Genomic DNA, 14,040 nt, shown 5'->3' on the forward strand with positions numbered 1-14,040 from the left:
ACATTAAAAGCAATATCGTGAATGAAGGATATGCTTAATAACTCCACGGTACATGCTCCCAAAAAAATCCCACACTTGACATGTATGCTTATAATCAAGGCCTGAAGGTATCTCGATGACAACATTCAGTTATAAATACAGCGCCACCTAGCCCTTGAGGCTTATATAAAAAAAAAAACCCCACATACGGTATTTTGTACAAAAAAATGCAAACTCATTCTAAGTGTGATGACTAAGTCATTTCTGAATATTCTTTTAGTTTCCACCACTCAAATTGTTCACTGGCTTCACACCGATCCAAACGTATGTACGTTTCCATTTTGTTTTATTCATTTTTGATTGCCCCTTTGGACAATAAAAGTAACATTGTGCAATGAGTACAACGAGCGATGATGTATATATACACTTTTACAAAAAATACCAATCAGGGCAACTCATTGCCTAAAAATAAAAAAGGACGCTGATTTTTGCAGGTCATAACAATCACCAAAACCCGTTGAGCTTGACACACACTGGCAAAAAAAATATTCTACATGTAAATGTTTATTATGCCATTTTCAAAGAAATTTTGCTTCCAATATGCCAGTACCCCAACGTGCCAGTACCCTAACGTGCAAGTACCCCAACGTGCAAGGACTCCAACGTGGCCCGGGCTGCGAGGGCCCTTTATAGCTGCTCGCAGCTCTAGTTATTATTCTTCTTCTTCTTCTTCTTCTTCTTCTTCTTTATTCTCCGCAAACGATCGCGATTTTGGGTACCTAAACATTCACGAAAACTCACCAAACTTTGCACACTCCTCAGGCCCGGCGAAAAATTTGATATTATGAAGTCGTTTTAACAACGCGACTCTATAGCGCCCCCTAGCATAGAAAAATAAAAACCAATCCCGGCACGTTTGAGCTAGAGCAACGAAAATTGGCAGGCACGTGTAGCACCCCGAGACGCACAAAAAAGTCTATTGGGACCATGTAGCTAAAATGTACAGGAAGTGAGCTATGAATTTTTTTATGTCCAATTTTGGCCTATTTTGGCACATTCACTGTGGTCATGCTTTTTCCCCCTTTGCAAACATTTTTCATCCAATTGACTTCAAACTTGGCATTTATCATCTCAAGACCTGAGAGAACAACTGGGCAAAACATCTTGCCCTTTCGAAATACTATATGACGGGGGAGGGGCATCAAATATTGCCTTTAAAATTTCATTTGTCCAGAAAGAGCAAATGCTTAATAACTCCCATGTTCAAGCTCCAAAAAATCTCAAACTTCTCAGGCAACGTAATAGTCACGGCCTGAAAACATTTATATGATAAAATTCAGTTATACAAATAGCGCCACCTAGTGGTAACAATAAATGTCATACTTTACGTTTTTAGCTACTGTGCCGAGCTTGTTGCAGGGATCCAGTTGAAAATTGGTCAGAAAAGCCTTAAGATGTTGATCATGCCCCACACCAAATAGTGTAACTTTTCGCCAAAGGGCGTGGCCGCTACGGTAACACAAAGTCTGAAGAATTTTCGTGACAACAAAAGCTGCATGAACTTGGCCCAGATGATCCAATCTTCTCAAAATTTCACACATTTGATGAGAGTCCAGCCCTAAAGACATCTACAAACTTATATTTCATCTTACTGATAGCGCCACCTAGTGGCAATTTTTTTTTTAACGAATTTTCTTCTATGTTTTTCTCCAAACACGTTAACTGGACCTACCTCATATTTGCTCAGATGAGGGTTTCGGCCTTCATGGTGTCACAACACGAAGTTTGTGAGTTTTCGCGAATCGCTGTGGGCGTGGCTAAGCACTGTTCGCCAAGAAAACAACGCCAGTTTTGAGGGTCTAAACATGCGCAGAAACTCATGAAACTTGGAACACACATCTGGCCTGGTAAAATGAACAATATTTTATTGTTGATTGTGCTATTTTTACAAAAATGACTCAATAGCGCCCCCTAGAAATTTTTAACGAAGCAGCCCCGATTGTACGTTTAAGCAAGATCTACGAAAATTTTTACGTGTATGAGGGAGCCAAAGACCTACAAAAAAGTCTCTCGGACCCATATGCTAAAATGAACAGGAGGTGAGCTACGAATTTTTGAATGTCCCATTTTTTACGATTTTAGCACATTTACAGGGGGCATACTTTTGCCCACTTCTCCTACACGTTTCATCCGACTGACTTCAGACTTGACCTGGGCTATGTCAAGACCTGAGCCAACAACAGACGGAAAAATCTTGACTTTTGCAAATACTATATGATGAGGGCGGGGCATAAAAATGTGTGTTTCGCACTGAAAAAGGATATGCTTAATAACTCCCCGATACATGCTCCAAAAAATCCCAAACTTGACATGTATGTTTATCGTCAAGGCCTGAAGGTATCTCTATGACAACATTCAGTTATATATGCAGCGCCACCTAGCCCTTGAGGCATGAAAAAAAAATACCCCACTTACGGTATTTTGTACAAAAAATGTAAACTCATTCTCAGTGTGATAACTAAGTCATTTAGGAATATTCTTTTACTTTACACCACTCAAAATATTCACTGGCATCAGACCTAACCAAACATACATATTTTTGTTATTTAGTTTTATGTATTTTTGATAGCCTCTATGGACATTAAAAGCAGTATCGTGAATGAAGGCTATGCTTAATAACTCCCAGGTACATGCTCCAAAAAATCCCATACTTGAAATGTATATTTATAGTCAAGGCCTGAAGGTATCTCTATGACAAAATTCAGTTATAAATACAGCGCCACCTAGTCCTTGAGGCATAAAAAAAAAAAAATGCCTCACTTACGGTATTTTTGCAAAAATTGTAAACTCATTGTAAGTGTGATAACTAAGTCATTTATGAATATTCTTTTACTTTCCACCACTCAATATGTTCACTGGCATCAGACCGATCCAAACATACGTATTTTTTATTTAGTTTTATTTATTTTTTTGATCGCCTCTATGGACAATAAAAGCAACATTGTGCAATGAGTACGAGCGATGATGCGTGTATATATACTTTTACGAAAAATACCAATCAGGGCAACTCATTGCCTAAAAATAAAAAAAAGACGCTGATTTTTGCAGATCTTAACAATCACCAAAACCCATTGAGCTTGACACACTCATCACACCTGGCAAAAAAAAAAAAAAAATCCACATGTTTATCATGCCATTTTCAAAGAAATTCTGCTTCCAATGTGCCAGTACCCCAACGTGCAAGTACCCCAACGTGGCCTGGGCTGCGAGGGCCCTTTATAGCTGCTCGCAGCTCTAGTTATTATTATTCTTCTTCTTCTTTATTCTCCGCAAACAATCGCGATTTTGGGTACCTAAATATTCACGAAAACTCACCGAACTTTGCACACTCCTCAGGTCCGGCGAAAAATTTGATATTATGAAGTCGTTATAACAACGCGACTCTATAGCGCCCCCTAGCATAGAAAAATAAAAACCAAGCCCGGCACGTTTGAGCTAGAGCAACGAAAATTGGCAGGCACGTGTAGCACCTCGAGACGCACAAAAAAGTCTATTGGGACCATGTAGCTAAAATGTACAGGAAGTGAGCTATGAATTTTTTAATGTCCAATTTTGGCCTATTTTGGCACATTCACTGTGGTCATGCTTTTTCCCCCTTTGCAAGCATATTTTATCCAATTGACTTCAAACTTGGCATTTATCATCTCAAGACCTGAGAGAACAGCTGGGCAAAACATCTTGCCTTTTCGAAATACTATATGACGGGGGCGGAGCATCAAATATTGCCTTTAAAATTTCATTTTTCCAGAAAGAGCAAATGCTGAATAACTCCCATGTACAAGCTCCAAAAAATCTCAAACTTCTCAGGCAACGTAATAGTCACGGCCTGAAAACATCTATATGACAAAATTCAGTTATACATATAGCGCCACCTAGTGGTTACAATAAATGTCATACTTTACGTTTTTAGCTACTGTGCTGAGCTCGTTGAAGGGATCCAGTTGAAAATTGGTCAGAAAAGCCTTAAGATGTTGATGATGCCCCACACCGAATATTGTAACTTTTCGCCAAAGGGCGTGGCCGCTACGGTGACGCAAAGTCTGAAGATTTTTCGTGACAATAAAAGCTGCATTAACTTGACCGAGATGATCCTATCTTCTCAAAATTTCACACATTTGATGAGAGTCCAGCTCTAAAGACATCTACTAACTTACATTTCATCTAACTGATAGCGCCACCTAGTGGCAATTTTTTTTCTTACGAATTTTCTTCTACGTTTTTCTCCAAACACGTTAACTGGACCTACCTCATATTTGCTCAGAGGAGGGTTTCGGCCTTCATGATGTCACAACACGAAGTTTGTGAGTTTTCGCGAATTGCTGTAGGCGTGGCTAAGCGCTGTTCGCCAAGAAAACAACGCCAGTTTTGAGGGTCTAAACATGCACAGAAACTCCTGAAACTTGGCACACACATCTGGCCTGGTAAAATGAGCAATATTTTATTGTTGATTGTGCTATTTTTACAAAAATGACTCAATAGCGCCCCCTCGAAATTTTTAACGAAGCAGCCCCGGTTGTACGTTTAAGCAAGAACGCCGAATATTTTTAGGTGTATGAGGGAGCCAAAGACCTACAAAAAAGTCTCTTGTACCCATATGCTAAAATGAACAGGAAGTGAGCTACGAATTTTTGAATGTCCCATTTTTGACGATTTTTGCACATTCACAGGGGGCAGACTTTTGCCCACTTCTCCTACACGTTTCATCCGACTGAGTTAAGACTTGGCCTGGACCATGTCAAGACCTGAGCCAACGACAGGGGGAAAAATTTTGACTTTTCGAAATACTATATGATGAGGGCGGGGCATCAAAATTTGTGTTTCACAATGAAAAAGGATATGCTTGATAACTCCCCGGTACATGCTCCAAAAAATCCCAAACTTGACATGTATGTTTATCGTCAAGGCCTGAAGTTATCTCTATGACAACATTCAGTTATATATGCAGCGCCACCTAGCCCTTGAGGCATGAAAAAAAAATACCCCACATACGGTATTTTGTACAAAAAATGTAAACTCATTCTAAGTGTGATAACTAAGTCATTTATGAATATTCTTTTAGTTTCCACCACTCAAAATGTTCACTGGCATCAGACTTATCCAAACATATATATATTTTTATTTATTTTTGATAGCCTCTATGGACATTAAAAGCAATATCGTGAATGAAGGATATGCTTAATAACTCCACGGTACATGCTCCAAAAAAAATCCCACACTTGACATGTATGCTTATAATCAAGGCCTGAAGGTATCTCTATGACAACATTCAGTTATAAATACAGCGCCACCTAGCCCTTGAGGCTTATATGAAAAAAAAAAATAAAATACCCCACATACGGTATTTTGTAAAAAAAATGTACACTCATTCTAAGTGTGATAACTAAGTCATTTATGAATATTCTTTTAGTTTCCACCACTCAAATTGTTCACTGGCTTCACACCGATCCAAACGTATGTACGATTCCATTTTGTTTTATTCATTTTTGATTGCCCATTTAGACAATAAAAGTAACATTGTGCAATGAGTACAACGAGCGATGATGTGTATATACACTTTTACAAAAAAATACCAATCAGGGCAACTCATTGCCTAAAAATAAAAAAGGATGCTGATTTTTGCAGGTCTTAACAATCACCAAAACCCGTTGAGCTTGACACACACACTGGCAAAAAAATATTCTACATGTAAACGTTTATTATGCCATTTTCTAAGAAATTTTGCTTCCAATATGCCAGTACCCCAATGTGCCAGTACCCCAACGTGCAAGTACCCCAACGTGCAAGGACCCCAACGTGCAAGGACCCCAACGTGGCCCGGGCTGCGAGGACCCTTTATAGCTGCTCGCAGCTCTAGTTAGGGCCCGAGCAGCGACCGCTGCGAGGTCCCTCTTGTTTTTGTAAGAATTATTATTATTCTTCTTCTTCTTCTCCGTAAACGATCGCATTTTTGAGGGCCTAAAAATTTACGAAAACTCACCAAACTTTGCAGTCTCTTCGGGCCCGGCGAAAAATTTGATATTATGTAGTTGTCATAACAACGCGACTCTATAGCGCCACCTAGCGTAGAAAAATAAAAACCAATCCCGGCCCGTTTGAGCTAGAGCTACGAAAATTGGCAGGCACGTGTAGCACTATGAGACGCACAAAAAAGTCAGTGGAAGCCATTTCCTAAAATGTACAGGAAGTGAGCTATGAATTTTTTAATGTCCAATTTTGGCCTATTTTGGCACATTCACTGTGGTCATACTTTTTCCCCCTATGCAAACATTTTTCATCCCATTGACTTTAAACTTGGCATTTATCATCTCAAGACTTAAGAGAAAAACTAGGCAAAAAATCTTGCGTTTTCGAAATACTATATGACGGGGGCGGGGCATCAAATATTGCCTTTAAAATTTCATTTGTCCAGAAAGAGCAAATGCTGAATAACTCCCATGTACAAGCTCCAAAAAATCTCAAACTTCTCAGGCAACGTAATAGTCACGGCCTGAAAACACCTATATGAAAAAATTCAGTTATACATATAGCGCCACCTAGTGGTTACAATAAATGTCATACTTTACGTTTTTAGCTACTGTGCTGAGCTCGTTGAAGGGATCCAGTTGAAAATTGGTCAGAAAAGCCTTAAGATGTTGATGATGCCCCACACCGAATATTGTAACTTTTCGCCAAAGGGCGTGGCCGCTACGGTGACGCAAAGTCTGAAGATTTTTCGTGACAATAAAAGCTGCATGAACTTGACCGAGATGATCCTATCTTCTCAAAATTTCACACATTTGATGAGAGTCCAGCCCTAAAGACATCTACGAACTTATATTTCATCTAACTGATAGCGCCACCTAGTGGCAATTTTTTTTCTTACGAATTTTCTTGTACATTTTTCTCCAAACACGTTAACTGGACCAACCTCATATTTGCTCAGATGGGGGTTTCGGCCTTCATGATGTCACAACACGAAGTTTGTGAGTTTTCGCGAATCGCTGTGGGCGTGGCTAAGCACTGTTCGCCAAGAAAACAACGCTAGTTTTGATGGTCTAAACATGCGCAGAAACTCATGAAACTTGGCACACACATCTGGCCTGGCAAAATGAGCAATATTTTATCATGTATTGTCCTATTTTTACAAAAATGACTCAATAGCGCCCCCTAGAAATTTTTAACGAAGCAGCCCCGATTGTACGTTTAAGCAAGATCTACGAAAATTTTTAGGTGTATGAGGGAGTCCAAGACCTACAAAAAAAGTCTCTTGGACCCATGTGCTAAAATGAACAGGAAGTGAGCTATGAATTTTTGAATGTCCCATTTTTGACGATTTTTGCACATTTTCAGGGGGCATACTTTTGCCCACTTCTCCTACACATTTCATCCGACTGACTTTAGACTTGACCTGGACCATGTCAAGACCTGAGCCAACTACAGGCAGAAAAATCTTGACTTTTGGAAATGTTTATAGTCAAAGCCTGAAGGTATCTCTATGACAAAATTCAGTTATATATGCAGCGCCACCTAGCCCTTCAGGCGTGAAAAAAAAATACCCCACATACGGTATTTTGTACAAAAAATGTCAACTCATTCTAAGTGTGATAACTCCCATGTTCAAGCTCCAAAAAATCTCAAACTTCTCAGGCAACGTAATAGTCACGGCCTGAAAGCATCTATATGATAAAATTCAGTTATACATATAGCGCCACCTAGTGGTAACAATAAATGTCATACTTTACGTTTTTAGCTACTGTGCCGAGCTCGTTGAAGGGATCCAGTTGAAAATTGGTCAGAAAAGCCTTAAGATGTTGATCATGCCCCACACCGAATATTGTAACTTTTCGCCAAAGGGCGTGGCCGCTACGGTGACGCAAAGTCCGAAAATTTTTCGTGACAATAAAAGCTGCATGAACTTGACCGAGATGATCCTATCTTCTCAAAATTTCACACATTTGATGAGAGTCCAGCCCTTAAGACATCTACGAACTTATATTTCATCTTACTGATAGCGCCACCTAGTGGCAATTTTTTTTCTTACGAATTTTCTTGTACATTTTTCTCCAAACACGTTAACTGGACCAACCTCATATTTGCTCAGATGAGGGTTTCGGCCTTCATGATGTCACAACACGAAGTTTGTGAGTTTTCGCGAATCGCTGTGGGCGTGGCTAAGCACTGTTCGCCAAGAAAACAACGCCAGTTTTGAGGGTCTAAACATGCGCAGAAACTCATGAAACTTGGCACACACATCTGGCCTGGTAAAATGAACAATATTTTATTGTTGATTGTACTATTTTTACAAAAATGACTCAATAGCGCCCCCTAGAAATTTTTAACGAAGCAGCCCCGATTCTACGTTTAAGCAAGATCTACGAAAATTTTTACGTGTATGAGGGAGCCAAAGACCTACAAAAAAGTCTCTTGGACCCATATGCTAAAATGAACAGGAAGTGAGGTACGAATTTTTGAATGTCCCATTTTTGACGATTTTTGCACATTTTCAGGGGGCATACTTTTGCCCACTTCTCCTACATGTTTTATCCGACTGACTTATGACTTGACCTGGACCATGCCAAGACCTGAGCCAACAACAGACGGAAAAATCTTGACTTTTGGAAATACTATATGATGAGCGCGGGGCATCAAAATTTGTGTTTCGCACTGAAAAAGGATATGCTTAATAACTCCCCGATACATGCTCCAAAAAATCCCAAACTTGACATGTATGTTTATCGTCAAGGCCTGAAGGTATCTCTATGACAACATTCAGTTATATATGCAGCGCCACCTCGCCCTTGAGGCAAAACAAAAAAATACCCCACATACGGTATTTTGTACAAAAAATGTAAACTCATTCTAAGTGTGATAACTAAGTCATTTATGAATATTCTTTTACTTTCCACCACTCAAAATGTTCACTGGCATTAGACTTATCCAAACATGTACTTTTTTTAAATTTATTTTTGATAGCCTCTAATGGACATTAAAAGCAATATCGTGAATGAAGGATATGCTTAATAACTCCACGGTACATGCTCCAAAAAAATCCCACACTTGACATGTATGTTTAGAGTCAAGGCTTGAAGGTATCCCTATGACAACATTCCATTATATATACAGCGCCACCTAGCCCTAGAGGCATAAAAAAAAATACACCAACTTAACGGTATTTTTACAAAAAAAAAAAAAATCCACATGTCAAGGTTTATCATGCCATTTTCAAAGAAATTCTGCTTCCAATGTGCCGTACCTAAACTTGCCAGTACCCCAACGTGCCAGTACCCCAACGTGCAAGTACCCCAACGTGCAAGTACCCCAACGTGGCCCGGGCTGCGAGGGCCCTTTATAGCTGCTCGCAGCTCTAGTTACCTTTTGTATCCTGAAACTTCTTTCGAAACAAGAGGCAATATTTTTCTGCTGAGGCATTTCGTAACTTGAAAATTTCGTATGAAGGGATGTTCGTAAGTAGAGGTACCACTGTATTGTATTTATTAGGGCCTGAGCAGCAATCGCTGCGAGGTCCCTCTTGTTTTTGTAAGAATTATTATTCTTCCGCTTCTTCTTCTTCTTCTTCTTCTTCTCCGTAAACGAGCGCATTTTTGAGGACCTAAACATTTACGAAAACTCACCAAACTTTGCAATCTCTTTGGGCTCGGCGAAAAATTTGATATTATGTAGTTGTCATAACAACGCGACTCTATAGCGCCCCCTAGCATAGAAAAATAAAAACCAATCCTGGCCCGTTTGACCGAGAGCTACGAAAATTGGCAGGCACGTGTAGCACCCCGAGATGCACAAAAAAGTCAGTGGAAGCCATTTCCTAAAATGTACAGGGAGTGAGCTATGAATTTTTGAATGTCCAATTTTGGCCCATTTTGGCACATTCACTGTGGTCATGCTTTTTCCCGCTTTGCAAACATTTTTCATCCAATTGACTTCAAACTTGGCATGTATCATCTCAAGACCTGAGACAACAACTGGCCAAAATATCTTGACTATTCGAAATACTATATGACGGGGGCGGGGCATCAAAAATTGCCTTTAAAATTTCATTTGTCCAGAAAGACAAAATGCTTAATAACTCCCATGTACAAGCTCCAAAAAATCTCAAACTTCTCATGCAACTTAATAGTCACGGCCTGAAAACATCTATATAATAAAATTCACTTATACATTTAGCGCCACCTAGTGGTGACAATAAATGTCATACTTTACGTTTTTAGCTCCTGTGCCGAGCTCGCTAAATGGATCCAGTTGAAAATTGGTCAGAAAAGCTTTAAGATGTTGATCATGCCCCACACCGAATATTATAACTTTTCGCCAAAGGGCGTGGCCGTTACGGTGCCGCAAAGTCTGAAGATTTTTCGTGACAATAAAAGTTAAGTTAACTTGACCCAGATGATCCTATCTTCTCAAAATTTCACACATTTGATGAGTCCAGCCCTTAAGACATCTACAAACTTATATTTCATCTTACTTATAGCGCCACCTAGTGGCAATTTTTTTTCTTACGAATTTTCTTCAATGCTTTTCTCCAAACACATTAACTGGACCTACCTCATATTTGCTCAGATGAGGGTTTCGGCCTTCATGATGTCACAACACGAAGTTTGTGAGTTTTCGCGAAACGTTGTGGGCGTGGCTAAGCACTGTTCGCCGATTTTGAGGGTCTAAACATGCACAGAAACTCATGAAACTTGGCACACACATCTGGCCTGGTAAAATGAGTAATATTTTATCATGTATTGTGCTATTTTTACAAAAATGACTCAATAGCGCCCCCTAGAAATTTAGAACTAAGCAGCCCCGCTTGTACGTTTAAGCAAGATCTTTGGACATTTTTAGGTGTATGAGGGAGCCCAAGACCTACAAAAAAAGTCTCTTGGACCCATGTGCTAAAATGAACAGGAAGCGAGCTACGAATTTTTGAATGTCCCATTTTTTACGATTTTAGCACATTTACAGGGAGCATACTTTTGCCCACTTCTCCTACACGTTTCATCCGACTGACTTCAGACTTGACCTGGACCACGTGAAGACCTCAGCCATTGACAGGGGGAAAAATCTTGACTTTTCAAAATACTATATGATGAGGGCGGGGCATCAAAATTTGTGTTTCCCACTGAAAAGGGATATGCTTAATAACTCCCCGGTACATGCTCCAAAAAATCCCAAACTTGACAAACATAAACATACATATGTTTATCGTCAAGGCCTGAAGATATCTCTATGACAACATTCAGTTATATATGCAGCCCCACCTAGCCCTTGAGGCAGAAAAAAAAAAAACCCCACTTACAGTATTTTTACAAAAATTGTAAACTCATTCTCAGTGTGATAACTAAGTCATTTATGAATATTCTTTTACTTTCCACCACTCAAAATGTTCACTGGCATCAGACCGAACCAAACATATGTATTTTTTATTTAGTTTTATTTATTTTTGATAGCCTCTATGGACGTTAAAAGCAGTATCGTGAATGAAGGATATGTTTAATAACTCCCCGTTACATGCTTCAAAAAATCCCAAACTTGACATGTATATTTATAGTCAAGGCCTGAAGGTATCTCTATGACAAAATTCTGTTATAAATACAGCGCCACCTAGTCCTTGAGGCATGAAAAAAAAAAAACACTTACGGTATTTTTACAAAATTTGTGAACTCATTGTAAGTATTATTACTAAGTCATTTATGAATATTCTTTTACTTTCCACTACTCAAGATGTTCACTGGTATCAGACCGATCCAAACATATGTACTTTTTTATTTTGTTTTATTTATTTTTGATAGCCTCTATGGACAATAAAAGCAACATCGTGCAATGAGTACGAGCAATGATGGGTATATATACTTTTGGAAAAAATACCAATCAGGTCAACTCATTCCCAAAAAATAAAAAAAAGACGCTGATTTTTGCAGATCTTAACAATCACCAAAACCCATTGAGCTTGACACACACATCACACCTGGCAAAAAGAATCCACATGTAAAGGTTTATCATGCCATGTTCAAAGAAATTTTGCTCCGAATGTGCCAGTACCCCAACGTGCGAGTACCCCAACGTGCAAGTACCCCAACGTGCAAGTACCCCAACGTGGTCCGGGCTGCGAGGGCCCTTTATAGCTGCTAGCAGCTCTAGTTTATTTTATTTTTTATTATATTGTTATTTCAAATTCACGCGTGTGACAGCAGCTCCATCACTCGCATCGTCCGAGACGTCACGCAGCTGCCACAGAAATCAAGTTGAGGAGGAAAAAAAAAAGAAAAAAGGAAGCACTTACTTTTGGAGGTACTCGTCATGTCCGCACACCTTCAGCAGGTAGTCGTCCACGTCCAGGTGGTCCAGGTCCTCGTGAGCGTAGCACAGCGTCTGGTAGATGATCAGGTCGGCGGTGGAAGAGCCTGCCACGCATGCACACAGGTGAGCAAGCGCGTGCAGCGGCGGTGGGCAAAAGTGCCAAAAAGTTGGTACCGTCGCAGGTGAAGGTGAGCGGCTCTCTGAAGTGGCCGCTGATGACCGTCACCTTGACGCTGACGCCGCGGTTCTCCTCCTGGCCCACCCACGGAGACCACACCAAGCCGGCGTTCTTGGAGCGCTCGCTGTGCGGGTACGCCGAACGTAGCCTACACACACGTACGCACGCAGGTCACGCGCCCTTCATTCACTGAAAGGTCGCCACGCTCAACTGTCAATCAGTCGAGAGGGACTGATGACCACAGTTGACGTTTGTTCAATCGCTTTTTATTCCTCAACAAATTTATTCTCGCTATGTTGGTTTTTCTTGGGGTCTTTCCTAAAGACAGAATGTTGCCATTTGAAATAACTTGACGTCATTTTGTTAAAATGTTTGTTTTTTTTTTAACAAAATTCAACAAGCAAATGATTGCAATTTGTTTACAAGTTGGAGGCAGGAAAATGCGGCATCTCTGGCCAACAGCAGACGTCCACTTGTAAACTACGCACGTCATTGTTTCCACATCACAACAACGAGGCGCTCTAAAGCAGCCATGATCAAAAATGAATTCGCTTGACAATTGATTAAAAGTAGGGCACGACCGATTAATCAGCTGAGTATTGGCCAAAACAATCGGCCAATTAGGCCAAATGGACGATTATTTCCCCCATATAGCTCATTTGGTCACTGCTTGGCAGTGCAAGTTAAAACGTTATCGAAGAAAACCAAAGTGACTCAGTAAAAAATCTTGCCGTTATTTTTGACCCAACTCTCTCTTTTCAAATGCATATGCATATTCAAATGCATATTAAAAATATTACGAGAATTGCTTTTTCTTATCTTCGTAATATTGCTAAAATTTGTCCCATTTTGTCTGATGGTGATACAGAGATTATAATTCATGCGTTTGTGTGCACCTTCCTATCTCTTCGACTTAATAATGCCGTAGTCTCCGACACGAAACCTTCGTTCGCAACATGCTGGTCTTTTGGTGATTCCAAGAGCTAAAAAGAAGTCTGCGGGTTCAAGAGCGTTTTTGATTCGGGCTCCAGCGCTCTGGAATGCCCTCCCCTCGGAGGTCAGAGCTGCTACCTCTGTTGAAATGTTTAAATCACGTCTTAAGACACATTTTTATACTCTTGCATTTGGCTGAATGTTGTGGGCCTGGTGACTGCCGCTGCTTTCTTTCCCTCCCTTCTCCGCGGCTTGGAGGGGGAGTTAGGTGTCAGTGACTGTTTGGATTCTGTTTTACGGGTTCTACACTGGCTGATCGTGATGAGATCCGGGGCGGACCATGACCTTGAAGTTGCTGCCTTGGAGATAGCTGCCCTGATCGCCCGGACTGGTTTTGGATGATGACCCACTTCCCCGACGACGTCTTCTTGCAGTGCTTCAACTTCTTCAATGGACTTTTGCACTATTCTAGTAATAATGTTTAGTATCATAAACTATGTCAATTGTTGCCCATTCGGCATCCATTGCAGCCTGGTCATCCTGGGAGGGGGATTACCACATCTGCGGCCCCTTCTCAAGGTTTCTTGTTTGTTTTTTTTCCCTGATGG

General features: G+C 40.3%; 1 protein-coding gene across 8 annotated transcripts in view; it reads right to left on the minus strand.

Moving 5' to 3' along the window:
* The window catches only part of pik3c2b (phosphatidylinositol-4-phosphate 3-kinase, catalytic subunit type 2 beta), a 382,245-nt gene that overhangs the window by 262,758 nt on the left and 105,447 nt on the right, over positions 1–14,040 (minus strand). For all 8 annotated transcript variants that reach the window (XM_077501844.1, XM_077501843.1, XM_077501846.1 and 5 more), the window contains 2 exons: positions 12,496–12,647; positions 12,305–12,425 (listed from right to left, as the gene is read on the minus strand). In XM_077501844.1, coding sequence (XP_077357970.1) covers positions 12,305–12,425; positions 12,496–12,647 — 273 coding nt within the window. The remainder of the gene's footprint in view (positions 1–12,304; positions 12,426–12,495; positions 12,648–14,040) is intronic.

This window comes from Festucalex cinctus, chromosome 17 (assembly GCF_051991245.1).
Source record: "Festucalex cinctus isolate MCC-2025b chromosome 17, RoL_Fcin_1.0, whole genome shotgun sequence".
In the NCBI taxonomy this organism is placed as follows: Eukaryota; Metazoa; Chordata; class Actinopteri; order Syngnathiformes; family Syngnathidae; genus Festucalex; species Festucalex cinctus.